Source organism: Pyrus communis, chromosome 5 (genome assembly GCF_963583255.1).
Source record: "Pyrus communis chromosome 5, drPyrComm1.1, whole genome shotgun sequence".
Taxonomy (NCBI): Eukaryota; Viridiplantae; Streptophyta; class Magnoliopsida; order Rosales; family Rosaceae; genus Pyrus; species Pyrus communis.
In genome coordinates this window covers 15799425-15819822 of record NC_084807.1, presented here as the reverse complement: position 1 = coordinate 15819822, position 20398 = coordinate 15799425, and the positions used below count along the sequence as shown (strand labels likewise).

The 20398-nt window shown below is 39.7% G+C and overlaps 1 protein-coding gene and 1 pseudogene across 1 annotated transcript; both read right to left on the bottom strand.

Annotated features, from left to right (window-relative positions):
- Positions 1–587: 587 nt before the first annotated feature.
- On the bottom strand, positions 588–2633 carry LOC137734306 (BON1-associated protein 2-like; annotated as a pseudogene).
- An 11144-nt stretch (positions 2634–13777) lies between these two features.
- LOC137733290 (BON1-associated protein 1-like) lies at positions 13778–14631 on the bottom strand. Its single transcript, XM_068472443.1, has one exon. The coding sequence runs from the start codon at positions 14585–14587 to the stop codon at positions 14051–14053; it is 537 nt and encodes a 178-aa protein (XP_068328544.1). The 5' UTR covers positions 14588–14631; the 3' UTR covers positions 13778–14050.
- Positions 14632–20398: the final 5767 nt, after the last annotated feature.

The following is a 20398-nucleotide window of genomic DNA, read 5'->3' as shown; positions in this document are numbered from 1 at the left end:
TGGGTTCATTCCCGCTCACAGCGCACTCTTGTCTTTAGGCACTTTTAGGTTTAAATTTATTCCATTTTCCACATCACTATACTTTATGGCTTCGTCACCTTCCAGGTGTCGGCCAGCACAGCTCCATTAAAGGTCCTAGTGGACATTCCGAGTTGTAGTGTGTCAGAGTTAACTTTGGAAGGTAAATTAGATGTTAGATTCGCAACCTATATGACATGTTAAGGGCTTATGGGTGAGAAAAAGACGGTATTACATCATAAAATGTGTCAAGTGATTTAAGTTGACAAAAAATTGGATAAAATAGTAGGGATCAAATTAACAATTTTTATTGAATTTAGGGACTCACTTTACCGAAAAAATAATTCAGATACCTAATTTTCACTGAAGTGAGAGTTTAAGGACTAAATAAGCACTTCACCCTATCTATTGTTGGCTGCCTGGTGCCGGCACATTGTAAATGTGATGTGCAAGCAGAAAAATTGAGGAAATGGTGGGCGTTGATAATATATAATTACAATCACTATAAGATATTGAGAAAATTTCTTTTAATCAAAACAAAAACAATCAAGTATTGTAACAATGAATTAAATGGTTGCATCAAATTTCTTTCAACAACACAAAAGCCCTTGAGTTTGTATTCTCCTCAACCAAAAGTCTAAATCCTGCAATATTTACGCACAAGAAATTGTACCTTGGATCTTCAATAATTTTTCTGATAGGCACCACACCAAAGCCGAACTCCGGTTACAACGCCGCCGCCAAAATTTTAGTTCCCATCCGCCGGAAACCCCATCTGCGAGTGAGACCACATCGTTGAACTTGCACAAGCGTACATCTCATGAACCTTCATCCTCACGGAAATATTAATAATCCCATTCCTCTCCCCCTTGTGATCTCTCAGCCTGTAACTCAAAAAAAGCATGCAACCCTCTGGCACATACCCGCCAACAAAATCCGACGCCGTCGCCGTCCCGATCGTCCTGACGCCGGACGAAGTCTTGCATTGGACCTCCACCGTGATGGACTTGCAGTGCGTTGGGAAGTTGAGCACGAGCTTCTCGTTCCACCGTGGGTAGGCGCTGCCATCGATGTTCATGTCCGTGGAGCGGAACTGGCTGTTGCCGTCAGTCTAAACGGTCACGGTGGCGTTTTTCTTGATGGGTTTTCTATCTAATTGCAGATTCTCAGCGGAGATCACCTTGATTTCGAGCGTCCAGGAATTGCTTGATGAATTGCTTGTGTTAGGTTAGGGGAATTGTGAGAGCCGTTGAGAGGGAAGAGGTGTGGGTAGGAGGTTATATAGGAGTGTTGAGGGAAGGGTGTGAGAAAGGAGAGAAAAACCGACGTGGTTTCTGTGGAATTCAAATTGGACGATGAAATACAATACGAGCCGAATGTTGAATGGATTCCAAGTTGACTCTTGGGCTTTAAAGGAGTTTTAGGCCTGGTTTGGTACTGAGATGATTCTGAAAAAAACTAGTATAAAAAAAAGCTGGGAGCTGTTTTTGTGTTTGGTAAACATTCAGCTTCAGCTTTTTTTCACAGTTTTGTGTGAAAAAAAGCCAAAAACAAGAAGCTGCAAAACCCAGCTTTGAAAAACTGGCTTTTTTTTCACATTTGTTTTACATAAAAATTTACCAAACACTATAATACTGTTTTTTTTTTTCAAAAGCACTTTTACAAAAAAGTTTACCAAACACTTTGCTGCTTTATTTCACAGCTGCTTATTCTCACAGCACATCAGAAGCAGCTTTTTTTCAAAGCACAGCAATACCAAACCAGCCCTTAGTTGTTTAAGAGAAACATCCACGTACTTGGTTCACGCTTCTTACAGCGGAGGGAAACTTTCAAGCAACTTGTTCTTACAATTTATTGTGGAGATAAACTTTCTGAAAATATGGATTAATCTCTACTTATTTTTAAATAATTGTGCGGAGAAATTTTTTGGTATGACTGTTACATTTATAGTACGATCACTGAAGTTGTAACATCTATGTGATAGACACATACATTCACACACCTCTCCTCACCACTTGACTTATCACGTGGTGAATAAAGTGGCAACTAATTGTAGAGGAAATCCAATTGTATAGTGTGGCGTGGTTGGAGAATTTTCTCAATTCATGCTTGGAATTGAATTTACACGATTTGTTATGAAACTCAACTCTTCGCATAAATGCGTTTATTATATAATTTGAAAAGTTAATTTCTTCTTCTGTATCTAAACACGGAATCGAAATTGAGCATGAGGCTTTGGTCTTTGATCAAAGGTGTTGATTGTTTTGTAGGTACATTTTCGTCAAGATCAAAGGCGACAAAAATTTTCTACCACAAATTGGTGCTTTCATTGAGAGCCTGATTCAAACGCTCGAAGAAGACTCTCACATTTGGTTCTTGGAATTTTCTGTTATGTTGAATTTCTCATATGCTCCTAGTCATTGAAAATTTTCCTAGAAAAATTCTTTGATTAGTCCCTGGAGTAAAGATACAATGAAATTCTGAAACCACAACGAACGGAACCCCATAGTTTAAGGATTTGGATTGGAGAATGGAGACGAGGACATGGCCTCACGAAGACTGTCCTCGAGGTTCAATACAACGGCAACAGAAGCTCCACCGTTGCAGAGCGCCATTATCACCACGACTACAATGTAGCACCCACCACGTGGCCACAGGCTGTAGCCCTTGCTGCCATTGCCATCACCACCTAGGGCGAGATGCCCAAATTGGAGCAGCTGCCACAGCAGGTTAAGGCAGGAAACCCAGTCCACTGCAGTAATTGTAGCAGCAGGCCAAATAACCCAAGCAGCAGGCCTAAACTCAAGCCACAGCCATTACAACGCAGACCCACAGGTAGGTGGCCTACGCGCGAGCCTAGCGTATGACCCAACCAACCAGGCTGGTTGCCCCGCTCCACGACTCGCTCTTACTACTCTCTCCATGGCCCAAACCAGTCCAAGACCGATTATGGCCATCATACCGACGTCTGAACCAAAGATATTTTCACCCTATTTTCCTGCAGGTTTGCCCGTTTAGAGTCCAAGTTTGCCCCTGCGGTTCATTACACTTTACTCATGTAGATGCCCATCACTTGAGCTTTTCCACCCGAAATTGTGAACAAAACCCGTCCCAGCAGGTTGTCGACCTAACCAGCGCCCTCACCAACATATGACTTTGGTGATTCAGCTCCTTAAGTAGATCGAGACGCAACACAGCCTAGGCGAGGTGTCCACAAGTAAGACAGAGGTAGATGCTCGTGATTTTCTCTATCAGACTCCACTTCAACCCTTACGTAGTGAAAATAAAGGGTTTAAGGAGAAAAACTATCATTGTGGGTTGAAGAAACTTCTTTTCCACTTTGGAAGGCCTCTTCAAAGCTTGAATCATTCTTTCTCCAGGTTAAATTAAGAACAACTTCTCGGAGAATTACATGAATCTTATGGATCAAATAGATTTTAACACTTGAATAGCCGTAGTGGATCAAACTCACAAAGTTGGATTATGGAGAGAAAAAAGCAGGTTCTTTATTTATGTTCTCGTGTCTTATTTTGCGAGGTGCTTACTGATCTTCTTCACTCATACGAATTCATTTAGTCATCATTGGATTGCATCAAAGAATTGTTCAAATTTTTGTTCAAGAAACATACATGGTGGTTTACTGCAATGTTGGAAAACAGTCATGTCTATAGTTCTTGGTGCGGGTTCGATTCCCACCGATCCATCTTACCCTTAGCAACTAACAATTTAAATTACCAATATTATCGTTTGTCAAATAAATAAAAAATTCAAGAACCAAAGTAAATAAAAGTGCTAATTTCATTTTACACCTCAAGTTTTGAGGTGATTTTTAAAATGGGCCATGAGATATCAATTTTCTCACATTGGCCCCTAAAGTTTTAAAGTTGTATCAATTTACTCCTTTTGTATATTTAGGTGTCTAATTATTATTTAATCGATGAGTTTTTTAGTCAATGTGGTGTAAATGTGGCTTACATATCAACTCATTTACGGGTTACATGCTCACCATGTCATTAATTTAATGAAAATTCAAATAATTCACTAGACAAAAGGTCTAAATTGCTAAACCTTAGAGAGCAATGTGGGAAAATTGAAAATCCGTGACCCATTTTGAAGATCACCCTAAATATGGAGGGTGTCATAAGTAGTTAGCCCTAGGTAAAATGAAGACCTTGGATGGTCTTGAAAAGCCTTTGAAAGCTCAACACTCGAGTGACATCATTCAACTCATAGAGATTTCGACAATAAAACGGATACGTGTCAGCCGGAGAAAGGCAGCTAGAATATATTCATCACCAGAAATCATTAAATACACTGGTAGCTGCTCATAAAGATTGTCAAGCCTAATTCGAAGATTGGTATTTCTCAGCTTTCTGCTACCTCAGAAGAAAAAATTCCATGTTCAAAATCAAGATGAAGCAGTCCAAACATCCAATGTAAACTTTTTTTTCGCTTCTAGCTCATTCCAAAGCGAGACAAAGGCTTCTCTTCCGTGACTATGGAAAAGGTTGTGCCTAAATTCTTTTTTGTAATTGTAAATAGAGTGACTTTCCGTCTTTAGCCTTCTGTCGCCTTAAGACTCAAAACGGTGATCCAAGAAGAAAAGGGGAACAAAGCCCTTGTAGTTGATAGTTCGATCCACCCACATACGTTAATCGACTCACGCACAACCCCTCTTTTTCAATTATATGTTATGTAGAGTGAGTAAAGCCCTCAAGCGGTAATCGAAATTTATTGTTTTTATTGAAACAGAAGAGTTAATTCGTGAAAATTTCTTTCAGCGTCTAATAATTAAGATAAAATAAGGATGAATCATTTCCAAACGTGTCCAAAGGAACAAAACCAGATAAAGCGTATCAAAACTTAATACCGCACACAGATTTATGCCTACTATTTTTTGAAAACGATATTCTAGATCTTTCCTCTTCAATATAAAAGGGACCTAAGGCTAATTTGTTTTGTACATTATTACAAACAAGAATACCATGATCTATAATTGCTTTAGATTTTGATTTATGTAGAGAAAATGATGAAATTTTTTGAGGCATTTGATGACCAAGATGAAGCAGAGTATGGTGATAGCCTTGAAGAGCTTGAATCATTTGCAGTTCTAAATAATCGTATCCATGATCTATTGGAGGTATACTAATTTTTATCGCTCTTCTATTCACTTTTCGTTTTAATATATTTAATTTTGATTTTCACAGTTACGGTTTATCTATTAACTTTGACAACTCTTCTATTCACTTTTCATTTGTATCTATTTACTTTTGCTTTCAAGTTTTATCTATCCATAAAACTATCACACTTGTTGACATATTCACTAATATAAGTGAGTCTTATACACAAACCACTTTTTGGGAAAGCATTTGTAATTTCGAATCAGGTCTACCTTAGGCCCTCAAGGCACCAAAATAATAATTAATTGATGAGTTTGCTTCAGAAAATGCAAAAAGACAATTTCTTAAATGTTAAAATTTTAAGGAGTTTTGTTTGGAGTGGTTGTATATGATTATACTTTCGCATCAGGGTATAGGTACTATGTCCCTTCATTGTATTTTTTTTTCTTCAAGTAATATAATATAGGTGTGAAGGCTTAGCGTTCCCCAGCTTCAACTGGGTTCCAGCCCTATTTATATATTTCCTTTTTTTATATATGTTCGTGTATTGTAAAAAATGCACATTTTGATCGTTCGCCAGGGCCCCAAAAACAATCGGCAAGTCCTAGTTGTGCAACAAGAGCAAGGGAGAAGACGAAGTGGTCCAAGTTCTTGAGCAGACGCCGTTACTGTCCCCTGCTAAACAGCATTGCATTGGTCATGAATGGAGTGAGGAAGGAAATGTAGGACAACAGGGGGAAGATGAGGATGCTCAAGTGCTCAAGCAACAGCCTCCCACACCCCTGTTAAAGTACATGACATTGGCCTTTCATGGTGAGAGGAAAGAGCACGAGGACAGGAAGATGGAAAGGAGAAGAGTGTTAGAAAGAAATCAGAATCCCTTGCAATCAAGGTACAGAATAGGCAATGGCATGTATAATGTATATTGCGATTGTTTGATTGATTTTCTTTCCCTTTATTGCATAGCTGTAGTGAACTTAGTTCCTAGTTTATAGTTTCTTTGCTGTATATAACTATTCTATCATTAACAGAGTAATTATTCTTGCTAAATACTTTCTTTGCCGATCCTAAATTTACATGGTATCAGAGTAAGGTTAATACTTACTCTGCTCTACCTATTTCTTCTGCTGTCAGATTCCCTCGCGCATATACAGTGAACATGCTCTTCTATTCCATTTTGTGTCATTGGTTCCGTCAATAAATAATGAACAAACCTCGGATGGAGGCAAGTCAAAAGCCTCTAGTCCTTTTTTTTTTATCCATACTCAAAATTTCAATTGGGACTCAAACACTTCCTGGAAATTCCTAGGTTTTATAGTATATTACTTTGTGGTTGTCTTATTTCTTGGAAGATACGTTTACTTTCTCTATGGTTTGGTCTATCCTTCATTATAATGTCTTAAGAAGTTGCTTTGTCGCTTCGTGTTTTATGGCAAGAAGGATGAGATTCTACACCTACACAAGAGGCTGATTCTATAATGTCTGGCTATCATAACAAATCTGAATCTCTTGCGTTCATGTGAATTCAGATACGCTTGAATGATGTGGTTTGATTTTTTTTTTCTTTTTTCAGTGGAGGGTTGTGTTTGGTTTCGATTCTAATCGATTTTAATTAATTTTTCTAAGTTTAAAAGTGGATGTTTGTTTGCTTTTCCTTTTTAATTCTGTCACTCAGTCCTTACGTACGACGGATTAAAAGAGAGCTACAACATGCAAGGGATGAAGTTAAAACTTACTTCTTTCAAAAAATAAACGGGGTTGACATCGATTCGCAGCCTTATGACTTGATAATATGGATTCAGTTAAAGAATAGGATCATACAATGGCATAAAATAAAATAATATAGGTGATATATGGGAGATTCTACTTCTGATATCACCAAGGTTTTTGTAGTAAAACTCAACACCTAGTAATAAGTAGTTAAGTTAGGACAATATTGATGATGTTGGTGGAAGACCATCAAATTTCATTTCAATCTTTACGAATTGAAAATAAGGTTTGAGGAGAAAAACCATCATTGCAAGTTGAAGGAACTTCTTTCCCACTTTGGAGGGCATCTTCAAAGCTTGAAACATTCTTTCTCCAGGTTAAAACGGTAACAAATCCTCGGTCAATTAAAATGATCCTTACAGATCAAATAGATTTTCACACTTGAACAGCTGCAGCGAGCTGGACTCAAAACGTTAGATTATGGAGAGAAGGAGGTTTTTTATTCATGTTCTTGTGTCTGATGTTGCAAGGTGCTTACTGATCAACTTTTTCGCTCACACAAATACATTTAGTCAGGATCGAATTGCATCTAAGAATCGTTCGAAAGATTTTCTAGAACGTAGATGACGATTTAATGCAGTAGCAGAAAACAATCATGTTTATACACCCTGGTGCGAGTTTGATCCCACCGATCCCTCTTCCCCTAACAATTAACAACTTAACCCACTAACACTATCATTTGTTAAAAAAAATTCTAGAAACAAAGTAAATACAAGGGCTACTACAATTTACAATCTCAAAGTTTAGAGCTAATTTTTAAAATGGGCCATCAAATATCAATTTTCTCACATCGCCCCCTAAGGTTTTAAAATTGTATCAATATACACATTTAGTATATTTAAATGTCTATTTATTAATTAATCGATGAGTTTTTTAGTCAATGTGCAATAAATGTGGCTTACATATCAACTCATTTATGGGTTTTACACTCACCATGTAATTAATTTAATGAAAATTCAAATGATTCACTAGACAAAAGGTCTAAATTGCTAAAATTTTAAAACATTAGGAAGCAATGTGAGAAAATTGAAAACTTGTGGTACATTTTGAAAATCACCCTAAACATAGAGGGTATGAAATGTAGTTAACCCTCAATAAAAGAAAGACCTAAAAAACATTAGGATTTTTTTACAAAGATATTACATTACATTTACGTATAGTATGTTAATTCTAAATTATGTCACATTTCATTTTTTTTTATTTGTCCTATTTTTTCGTGGCTGAATCTCTTTATAGAAAATGCATGTAAGATATATTCGTGAAGATTTCTTTCACCGTCAAGTAATTAATATAAGATAAGGATGGATCATTTCCAAACGTGTCTAATGGAACAAAACCAGATAAATAAAGCGTATGAAAACCTAATGTTGAAATATCACATTGAACTTATCTGTGAGACAAGAAGAGTTTAAATGTCCTAACCCACTCTAACTAATATCGGGGCCCTTTGTGATAGCACCCCACACATGTAGTACTGCCCAAGTGGCAATTAATAAGTTGGGGACAAGATTTGTATTGTTGGAAGTGGGTTTTTGTCTCGTCTCTTTAATAATTCCACACTTAATACTGCACACAGATTTATGCCGATTGTTTTTCTTTTTCTTTTTTTTTTTTTTTCAAAAATGATATTCTAGATCTTTCCTCTTAACTATAAAAGAGACATAATGCTAGTTTGTTTTGTACATGATTACAAACAAGACATATCATGATCTAAAATTGCGTTAGATTTTGATTTATGTAGAGAAATGATGCAAAGTTCTGAGACATTTGGTGACCAAGATAAAATGGAGTATGGTGATAGCTTTGAAGAGCTTGAGTCATATACAGTTCTAAAGTTTCGTATCCATAATTTACCAGAGGTATATACTAACTTTTGTCTCTCTTCTATTCACTTTTCATTTTAATCTATTTCATTTTGATTTGCACAGTTATCAATTAACTTTCATAAGTCTTTTATTCACATTTCATTTGTATCTATTTACTTTTGTTTTTCAAGTGTTATTTGTGGGCATATTCATCAATATAAGAGTCTTACATACGATGGAATGGCCTACATGTGGTAGCAAAAATCCACCATCTTTAGTCTTGATGAATTTGTACCTACAAAACAATCAACACCTTTGATCAAAGACCAATGCCTCAAGCGCGCACGAAGTGGGAAAGAGGGGTTTGGCCAATGGGTCTCTGATGTCTAAGTTAGTTTCTCTAAAAAAAGTGAGTGTTTAGGGCTTGTATGAGGGAGTAGCCTTACAAATGGCGGCATCCTATTGGCTAATTAGGAGATAATATCTTGGGATAATGGTGGAAGTATCACTAATTGATTGGAATAGAAAATCCTTGATGGAGTTGATCTTCATTTGGGATTGCATTAAAGATAGGATTTGGTACGTAATCCATATCTTTAATACCTTTGACTTTTCCATGCCACGAGTAGGGGAGTTTTGAGCAGTCATAGTCAGCTACTTGAACTGCCAGGGATACTGAGCTGCACGTGCGAGCATTTGAGAGCCTTACTCATTAATGAGGGCAATCTGGTTTTTCTTGAGATAAAGTCCACTTGTCGTCTTTTGGATTTTTGAGATTATTTTTCGCTCCACAAATGCCCATACACTTGCTGCGATGCTCGCAGAAAAGGGCAGTAGGTGTAGAAGTCTCAAGTTGCTCAGGTAAACAGAGAGTTGTTTCCCAATTTGATGTAGATCTTCCACTTTGACTTAAAGATAAATTCTTTTAGGAAAGGGAAACCAATTCTATCAATACTTATTAATTCTGCCTTGAGCAAGGGGTTAAATAAATCTAGAAAACAATTTTCAACCATACAAGAAAGAGAGAAAGATAGAGGAAATTTATTCCCCTTCCCCTAGCCTTCTTCTTCGCTTGCCTTTACAAAGAATTGTTTCTCATTGTTTTTCTTCTTTTCAACGCTGCACCAAGGTAACAAAAAATTAATTTTCTTTGTATTTTCTTGGGTGGTGTGCCACTGGGCAACCATCGGGTGATGTGGCACGTCAGCTAGCAAGGGCTGAGAGTCACGTGGGCTGATGAGGTGGCATGGCAGAGGCCATAGCTTGGGCTATCGGCTTAGTTGGAGCCGCAACTTGAGGCGCAGTACGGAACGAAGCACGAGGTTGAGCTCTTTTTAGGGACCTGAATCTGACACGGGCCAGTTAGGCATATCATATGGTGTAGAACAACTAAAGTCTCGCCATAAGTTGCTTTATGCTTCGAGCAAAGGTGATCATGAGTAAGAGATGGACACCTTGGAGACCAATGGAAAGTAAGAGTCTGACCCCTCGCCTAAGCTGCGTGTTATAACAGAGTTCATGGTAATTGAACTGCTTCTTTTTTTTTGTCTGCTTAAAATTGTTGTTGAATTTCTTTTGACTTCAAATGACTGAATGTCCTCTTTTTCTTGTGGAGATCCGCATATGAAGGGTGTTGCCTGCTTAGTCCTTTTTGTTGGGAAAAATGAGGGTTGTCACCTAGAGAAGAGATTAAGCGGATTAAAGAGGAGACGCTTGCTCGTCCTATCGATGCTACGGAGCTTGTTGCCAATGAAGGTGGAAAGAAGAAACCTTCATTACTTGCTTGATAGCCATCGATTGAGAAAAAGCCGAATACTTCTTCTGCTGCCCATAGGCCTTGTCTTCTGCTGAAAAACTTGGCATTGATTTGACTTCTCCTAAAGGGAAGAATGAGAGTATTAAGTCTAAGCCTGCAAAGCCTGTCATTCTTAAGGTAGCCCCAACCACTGCTGAGAGGATTGCCTATCATAGGAGTTTTATGGTGCCCTCAGTGTCTGGATTTACATCGAAGCGTCCGTTTAGAGCTAAGTCTAGTTCGGCTTCTAAAAGACTCATTACCATAAAGAGTGGAAATGAAAGTTCGTCACTTGGATAAGTGGATTAGACTGTTAAAGAGGCGTCGAAGCTTGCTCTTTGTACGCTGCCACATTTGTGCTTCTTGCTAAGAATGACAGAACCGTTCAAGTTTGATATCTCAGTTGCCGTAGATAGAACAGTTGAGGATAAAGCTGCCAAGATCAGAGCTACTGAAGATGAAGTGTCAGATGAGCAAACTACTGAGACAAAGTGGTTGCATAAGGCAGGATGGCTACTAAAGAGCCCAAGGTCATCTAAGCTGCTAATTGAGTTGTATTATTTGTTTAGCTTGTGTTGGATTTTGGCAACCTTCGTGCAAGTTTATCAATTTGCTAGAAATTTGATAAATTGCTTTCTTTGCTTTACTCTATCTTTATTTTTCTTGAAACTTTGCTTGCTTGAAACGTCTTACAAAACTTTTAGCCATAGGATCATCAGCTGGGCACATTCCTTAGAGTCATTTATGGTCGTAAGCTTTGGCTTCTTGTAACGTTGAGTTGTTTGAGTTCATCGTGAGTTGCTGCCCTCTGGCCATGTGTTGCTTAACTGGTCTTTAAATATTTGATCATTTGAGCTGCGTGGCCTGCATCACAACATGATAAATATATGTAGGATATGAAAATCGTTACCTAATCACATCAAAAATGTGTAACTGTGTGGAAATTCGTGGGCAATTTGCCCTATCTTATTGAAGAACAGATTCAATGAGTGTTAGGAAATTAGTTTACACTCTCGCACTAGAAAGCTTACCCATATGGGTGTCGAGGAATTTGTTTATCCTCTAGCACTAGAAATCAGACCTAGATGGATGTCGAGGAATTAGTTTAACCTTTCGCATTGAAGAGCAGGTATGGATGGGTGTTAGGAAATTAGTTTACTCTCTTGCACTAAAGAGCTTACTTAAATGGGTGTCGAGATTACTTTATCTTCTTGCACCAAAGAGAAAACCTAGACAGGTGACGGGGAATGAGTTTTGCACCAGAAAGCAAACCCATATGAGTGTCGGGAAATTAGTTAATCGTCTGCACTAGAGAGTTTACCCATATGGGTGTTGGCAAATTGGTTTACCTACTCGTACTAGAGAGCATGGAAGTCGTTCTAAATGCAGTTGGGGAAAACTGGACTACTAGACAATTGAAATAATCCTCAGCTTGTGAGGTCTTGCTCCCGAACCTTCTCCAAGTATTGCGCCATCCTTGGATTTTTTGTTGTGTGCTCTTGAGGCTCGGTTGGTGATCAGCTGAGAATTGAAATAGATTTCAAGCTTCTTCACCAATATGTCATTCGCTAGCAAAGGGCTGCTAGTTAAAGCCTCATGCTCTATTTCGTTGTTGGATGCTTTGAAGCATAGAATGCTGGGGGCCTAGTCGGCGCGGTTGGGAGCCAAGGAGCATAAGTTGGTGCAATGGGGAGCCGTGGTACAAGATAGGCATAGTTGAGAGTCGTCGAGCAGGCAGGTGCGACTGTGAGCCTCGAAGCTGACGACGACTTAGGCCAGGTTATGTGTAAAAAAAGGAATTAGGCTACTAAGTCTATAGTGCTCAGCTACTAGCAATGTGCTTCTCTATTGTTGAACCGTCATGGGTGATGAGGACAAAACCTGTTCCTGATCCATGGTGGTTAGAGGAATTTTCATGCAGGTTGGGCTGGTGCATCGTCCGGTATTCATCTGCCCCCGACACATTATCGGGCTGAGTTGCTATGTTCGTGAAACATAAATAATCTTCGCATCCGTCAGAGTATGCAAGGTTTGTTCTGTTTGCTTAATCATGTTAATGAAAGGTGACCTGTGCCTATTGGCCACATTCTTCCAAAGGTGTTCGTAGATGGTTTCTATATGCTGGAATCCGCATAGCTGCTCTGCTACAAGCCTTTGTACCTCATCTTGGATTTGCCTTTGATGGGGCAACAGAAATTATGGCTGGCTTCGGTGTTAACCTGTTAGTCTATAATGTTCTTCCCCTTGTCTTGCTCGTCTGTGTCGCTATTTGCTCTTATGCTTCCCTCTGTTCATTATGCTACCAACTTCAATGCTTTATAGGAGAATCTCCTTATAGGCCTAGCCACGAGTGAATGCTTCACCTAGAATGTCCGAAATGCTCATCGAAATGCAGACCCAACTGTGAGTGTACATTGACTCGTGGGCCAAGTCGGGAATGAACGTTTGCACACTGAGACAGGCAAAGACATTTTCCTGAGTGCCAAGCCGAGAATTATATTGCCCGAACATTCGATTTGTGGCAAGTTGAGTGGCCACTTCAATTTTGACAAATTTGTATGAGGCTCTCAACGTAACAAAACATTCCAAGAACCAAATGCAAGAGTCTTGTTCAAGTGTTTGAATCAGGCTCTCAATGAAAACACCACTTTGTGGTAGCAAACATCCGCCGTCTTCAATCTTGACGAATTTGTACCTACAAAACAGTTATCACTTTCCTTCATTTCTCTGTTCTCTTAACTCAGCTCAGGACCAATAATTTGTTTCCTGCCAACATCCATTTGAGACCTTATGACTTGATAATACTGACGACTAATAACAAAATCGGAAGAAACTAAGAAATAAACAAACTGATAGTTTGTTTACCAAGTCAAAGTAGATTCATTCACAAAGTATTTAAACTGCTCTGATACCAAATTAAAAATCAAAGCATGCCACGAACAAACGAAATAGAAAACTTTATTAATCGAAAACAATAAAATGCCAAAAACGCTACACAACCCAAAGAAACCACATATTACATATTGACTGACTTGGCAGCTTAGATGGGTGTATCATTATATTCTTTTTCTAAAGCAATTGCATGCAAGATTTGAATATAAAATGACTATAAAATTTCCTTTAATCATCGTCATACAATTGCATGCAAGAGTTGATAATATAGAAGTATAAAGGCAGATATATATCGTATCCAATAATTTTAGGGAAATTAAATTTATAGATAAAATTTTGTAAATTAAATTATATGAAAGTTGATGATTGGATTATTACTTAAACGTTGATAAATGTGTTCATTTGCTATTAGTGAACACATAATTTAATTTGCAAATTTAATCTACAAATTTAGTATCCCTAACACTACTCATAAATATCCCTTAATCAGCATCATACAAAAGTAAAGTATTGTGACAACGAATTTTTCTCTCAAAAATAAATAAAACAATGAATTAAATGGTTGCATAAAATTTCCTTCAAGAACACAATCCTTAATCAGAAGTCTAAATCCTCTAATATTTACGCACAAAATATTGTGACTTGGATCTTCAATAATTTTTCTGATAGGCACCGTACCAAACTGGAACTCCGATCGCAACGCCACCACCAAAACTATGGTTCCCAGCCGCCGGAAACCCCTTCCTCGATTGAGACGACGTTGTTGAACTTGCACAAGCGTACATCTCCGGAACCTTCATCCTGACAGAAATATTAATAACCCCATTCCTCTCCCCCTTGTAATCTCTCAGCCTGTAGCTCAAAAAATGCGGGTAACCCTCCGGCACATAAGCGCCAACAAAATCCGATGCCGGAACCATCGCCGTTCCAAACGTCCTGACGCCGTACGCGGTCTTGCATTGGACCTCCACCGTGATGGACTTGGAGTGCGTTGGCAAGTCGAGCACGAGCTTCTCGTTCCACCGTGGGTAGGCGCCGCCTTCGGTGTCCCTGTCCGTGGTGCGAAGCTGGCTGTTGGTGTCGGTCCGGACGGTCACGGAGGCGTTTGTCTTAATGGGTTTTCGATCTAATTGCAGGTTCTCGGCGGAGATCACTGTGATTTCGAGCGTCCGGAAATTGGCTGCCATGGTGGATGAAGGGTGAGCGTAAGGTGTTGTGTTAGATTAGGGGAATTGTGAGAGGCAATGAGAGGAAATAGGTGTGGGTGGGGAGGGGTTATATAGGAGTGTTGAGGGAAGGGTGTGAGAAAAGAGAAAGCAACAGCCACCTGGTTTCTGCGGAATTCAAATTGGACTACTAAATAAAAATACGCGCCGAAGTGCACTTTTGTTTTCCAAGTTGACTTTGGACCTCTAAATGGGTTTTTGAGTTGTTCAGGAATCAGCAGAGAAACTTTCATGTAATTAACGGACGGTTCGTGCCCCTTGTACCGACACAGAAATTTCTAAGCAAATGGTTTTTACCATTGTTCTAAAAGTCTTCGCCAACCATAACTTAGGTTTCGCTTAGGTGATAGGCGAATGGTCACCGGTCCAATTAATTCTTAAGTGTTTGAAAATTAAGAAATTGTGCTTATATTTGCTTAGGTGTTCGCTTAAACCCACCTAACCACCCACTTAGGTCGTGACTCTCACTTAGACAAAAAATTATAACTTTCATTTTGCTTTTTTTTTTTAATAAATTATAATAGACTTGTTGAATACTTGGGTAAACACTTATTATCCGATTTATAATAAGTTTACTTAAATCCGCCTAGGTGCTAGGCTCCAGTCCGCCGCGCAACTAGCATCTAACGTCTTTAGAACCTTGGTTTTCATAAGTAATTGCCAAACTAATTTTTTGGAAAATAGGGCTATATTTCTACTTTTTATTTCTTAAAAATGCAGTATACGGTAGATCTTTAATAAGCAATTAAATTTTATGGTACGAATACAATGTTACGGTAATATTTTTATGCACTGTCACAAACATTCACACATCTCTCCTCACTTGACTAATTGACTTATCACGTGGGGAATAAGAGTTGGACACTTGCAACTAATTGTGGAGGAAATTCATTGTGGCGTGGGGCGTGTGGCGTTGTTAGAGAATTTTCTCAAGTCATGCTCGGAATTGAATTTTCATGATTTGTTAAGAAAACCCAAACTCTTTGCACAAAATTTGTTTTATAATGTTTGAAAAGTAAATTGCATATTGCTTACTATGTATGTAAACATTGATTGGAAATTGGTGGGGAATGACATTGAAGTTTCTATGAGTATAATAATGTGTTGGGTATTCTAAGAAGAGTATATCTAATTAATATGAACTAAATTAGTGAAAGTGAAAGGGTTATTTAGCTTCAAAGGACAAAATTCAATTTTGAACAGGACATTTCTAGCTAACCTCTGTTCAAGGATGTCATGTAACATCCCACATCGTCCAGGAAAGTGGATCTTGTAAGCCTTATATGTATATTCCCATTTCTACTTTGCACGAGGCCTTTTGGGAGCTCACTGGCTTCGTGTTCCATCGGAACTTCGAAGTTAAGCGAGTTCGTGCGAGAGCAATCCCATGATGGGTGACCCACTAGGAAGTTCTCATATAAGTTCCCAGAAACAAAACCGTGAGGGCGTGGTCAGGGCCCAAAGCGGACAATATCGTGCTACGGTGGAGTTGAGCCCGGGATGTGGTAGGGGCCCGGGCCGGGATGTGACAATTTAGTATCAGAGCCACTTTGCTGTGTGGTGCGAGTGTGCCAACGAGGATGTCGGGCCCCTAATGGGGGTGGATTGTAACATCCCACATCGCCCAAGCAAGTGGATCTTGTAAGCCTTATATGTATATTCCCATCTTTACCTAGCACAAGGTTTTTTGGGAGCTCAATGGCTTTGGGTTCCATCGGAATTTCGAAGTTAAGCGAGTTTGCGCAAAAGCAATCCCGTGATGGGTGACCCATTGGGAAGTTCTCGTGTGAGTATGCAGAAACAAAACTGTGAGGGCGTGGTCAGGGCCCAAAGTGGACAATATCGTGCTACGATGGAGTCGAGCTCGGGATGTGGTGGGGGCCCGGGCCGGGATGTGACATGTCATCCTAGAACCTATTGTGGATGCAAATTTCTTCATCCTTGTTCTTGGACAAAATTACACCCATAAAACAAATAACACCTTAGGGTAAGGCCAAAAGCCTAACGCGCCCACAATGAATGTTGGGGGGAGGGGGGGACTTTGGCCGAAGAACCTCTGATGCCAAAGTTAGAATTTTGAGGGAAAAGTGTTTGGAGAATTTTTTTGAGTCTTCATCAAAAGTGAAAACTTAGCTTTTTATAGAAAATGAGGTAGAATATATAAGGCATGGCCGTTTCCCTTGGGAGAGAAGGTGACCGGCCTCTTGTGTGTTTTTTGGGTGTAATTGGTAATTTAATTGGCCATTAATAGATTAATTAGGTAATAAATCCATTAATTAGCCAATTAACATAATTTAAAAGGAATGTTTTGGGGGTTACCTTGTGGAGAAGATGGATGAAATAGGTTTTGAATAAATACCTATTTTGGGCACTTTTGACTTGATTGTGGGATGTTTGCCCACTGCTTGCACATAGGAATTCCGGTGTTCCTCAAGGGTAATTTTATCCTTTTCGCCCAAAAATCCATGTGTCGCCTCTTGATTATTTTTGGCTCCACAAATGCCCCCACACCTGTTAGGCTGCTCGTAAAAAAGGGCAACAAGTGTAGAGATTTTCTTGCTTTAGGAAACTTTGGATTGTTTCTTATTTGATGTTGATTCCCTCTTTAATAGGGAACTAGATCCTTCTAGGAAAGGGAAGTAAATTTCTCTCAAAGCCTATTTAAGTCTACCTTAAGTGGATTATTAAATCAACTTTGGCGAACGATTTATTTTACCCTACAAGAGATAGAGAGCTTAGAGGATATTTGTTCCCCCTTCTCTAGCAATCTTCTACATCTTACTCGTGCAAAGGATCGTCTTTCGTTGCTTGCTTTGTCTTCTCGTTGCTTCTAGTTAAGTAAAAATTAATTTTCCTGTCTTAATAATCTTTTTGGGAACCTCGGGGCTTGAAATTGGCTCGATGGGGGTCGAGGAAGTGTGAAAAAGTGGTTTTGGGAAGCCAGAAGCCACGACAAGGTAGCGTCGTGTGTGGCTTCATCTGACTTGGATGCTAGTGCGAGGGAGGATAAGTCAGGTTGTAGGGCCTGGCAGGTTTGCTGGGCTTCTGCGGCTTCAGTCTTTATTGTTGTTTTTTTATTTTTTATTTTTTATTTTTTTGAAAATGCTGGGCTCGAGCCCGTGCCTAAAGGAGAAAAAAAAAAGAGTGAGCCCGAGAGCCTCTAACGAATTCCTCTCATATCTTTGTAGAATTTTTTCAAGCATGTCATCCTCAAGCCACAAGAATGATAATGGCATGCCGCCATTGTATCGTCAAGGCAGGTTTTTGAGCAAGGTTGGCTACTTCAAGGCTACTCACGATTAGCTCTGATGACTTGTTTAGAGACTTCCTCGAGGCATATTGGCATGCCATTCCATCGGGAGTGCGTGTGAAGTGTGTTAACGATGGTAGTAGCCGTGAGCCATGTGATAGGGTTCAAGGAGCCATCAAGTTTCACCCATACTATTTTGTGTTGGGGTTCACTTTTCCTGTGCTGCAATTTTTTCAAGAAGTGCTATGTTCCATAAGATGTGCCCCAGCTCAATGTTCTCCAAATGCGGTCCGTGTAATGGTGGAATTCCACAATCTTAGCCAATTTTTTTTCTCAGATTTGACCATCAATGAATTTTGGTACTTCTTTGACATAGGCCACATCGAGAGAGTTGGGCAGTTGTGATCTTGCCACAGGCTTTTTGATAATTCGAACAAGGGAGATCATGACTGGGCCAAGGAGACTTTGGAGATAAGTGGAGAATGGGAGTCTAATTCTTCACCCGAGCTGCATGTTCCTACAATCTTCGTATCCGGTAAGTAAGCTGCTTAATCTTTTGGCTACTTTGTATTTGTGCTAAGCTGCTTTTTAATTTTCTGATGGTCTTCCGCTGCTTTTGTAGATTCAGAATTCGGCTCCACTCCTAAGACTTTTTAGGACATGAAGAAAATGCATGTTGCTCTGGGTATCCCCTCCGAGTATCATGAATGGCATAGGCTGCTTAGTTCTCTTCGTAGGAAAAAAGGTGGCATGCCCCCGAGAGAGGAGATAAAACAAATCAAGGTTGAGGTGTTGGCTCATTCTATCACTGTGGTGGAGCCTGCTACAAATGAAGGTGGGAAAAAGAGGCCTTCCCCGCCTGCCCAAGAAATGCTTGCTGAGAAGAAATCGAAGACTTCTTGCGCTGCTCGTGAGGGTTCACCTGCTGCTCCCAAGCTTGTGATTAACTTAATTTCCTCCAAAGGTGAGAAAGATGAGGCTACTAAATCTGCGCCGGTGGCGTATGTCGTTCCAAAGGCTACTAGCTCAATTTCTGAAAGGATTACCCAGTGTAGAAGTTTCTTCATGTCTTCGGTGCTGAAGTTTATGCCAAAGCGTTCGTCTGGGGCTAAGTCTAGTTCACCTTTGGAGAGGCTTGCTACCATGAAGAATGATAAAGTGCCCCCGCCTGCTAAAATGGTGCCAAAATATGTTCTCTCTGCTGCTGAGATTGGCTCGTCTGCTGAGAATAATGAGACTGTTCACACAGGCAGTCTTGAGAAATCCACCAACTCTATTTCTGGGGAAGCTGTAGAGATTTATGTGCTCTTAAAGCTAGACCTGCTCGAGGACTGGATATATGTGCCAAGTTTGTTGATGGCGTCAAATGAGTTATTGGCCCAAGTTCATTTGCAAAGCCTACGACTGAGTATAGGAGGATTGCTCTGCTAGCAATGATGCAAAAAACGGTGATTCTAACAGCCAAGTCTATGCTTCTTCATCAAGAGGATACCAAGGCTGTTGAGGAGGTGGCAAGAATCGTCGCAGCCAAATCTTACTCCTCGGCCGAGAAAGAAATTGGAATCTAAGCTTGCTGCTTTGAAGAGGTCTAATATCTCCGCCCCTACTTCTCTGTAGCTTGAGACCGCACACTAAGAGATCGTGGATTTGAGGGCTAGGCTTGAAGTGATCCAGGTAAAGTATGAAAGTACAAAGAAGGAGATTGAGTGTTACATACCTCAGATTCGAGATCTTTAGCGTGCTATCTCTGAATTCTGTTCCTCTGCTTATGCAAAGGATGAAGAACTGATCACTGCTTGCAGCCAAGTGATCCATTTCAAGAAGGTTGTTAATAGGCTTGAGCCTCAAGTGTTGGAACTCCAAGGTGCTTTAAAGATCAACAACAATCTAAAGAAGGAAGTGGAAGAGCTGCAGCAGGTTCGTGATTGCCTGCTCGAGGAGAATGAACAATTGAATGCTGAGAAGGCTGGGTTCGAGACTTCGCTTACTCAGAGTCAAGCCGATTTCTACAAGCTGGGTTAAGTAGATCATTTATTTGGGCGGCCGTCTGCTTTGAGTTTTCTGGTTTTTACTTTTGAGTCTTCTATTAGTGAAGTAGTCGGAAAGGTTAGTGCTTAGGCTGGGGCAACTGAGGGTGAAATGCCGGATGGTACCGTTGCTGAAGGCATCACACTTGCTGAAGGTGTGGCGATCGAATAGTCGTGGAATGTCCAAGCTGCTAAAGAGTAGTGTTTTAGGTAGCCTTTAGGATTTTCTTTGTTTTTCCTTGTTGCTTTTGCTTGAACTCTTTCGGTCTTTGCTAGTTGTTTATCAATTTTGCTAGAAAATTTAATAAACTTGTTTCCTTCGCTTTCTTCCATCTTCACTTCTTTTGTTCATGCCCTAACCTTTAGACTTTATAGGCCAGTCGTAGGAGTGATGTTTTTTTATAAGTAGACAGGCCTGCGTAGCCTACGCAGCCATAGGTGTTGGTGTAGAACTTTTTCAAAGTTGTTAGCCATAGGGTTGGCAGTCGGATGTCT

Coding starts and splice junctions, on each gene's coding strand:
- LOC137733290 (XM_068472443.1), bottom strand. CDS start 14,587: ATGGCAGCCAATTTCCGGACGCTCGAAATCACAGTGATCTCCGCCGAG.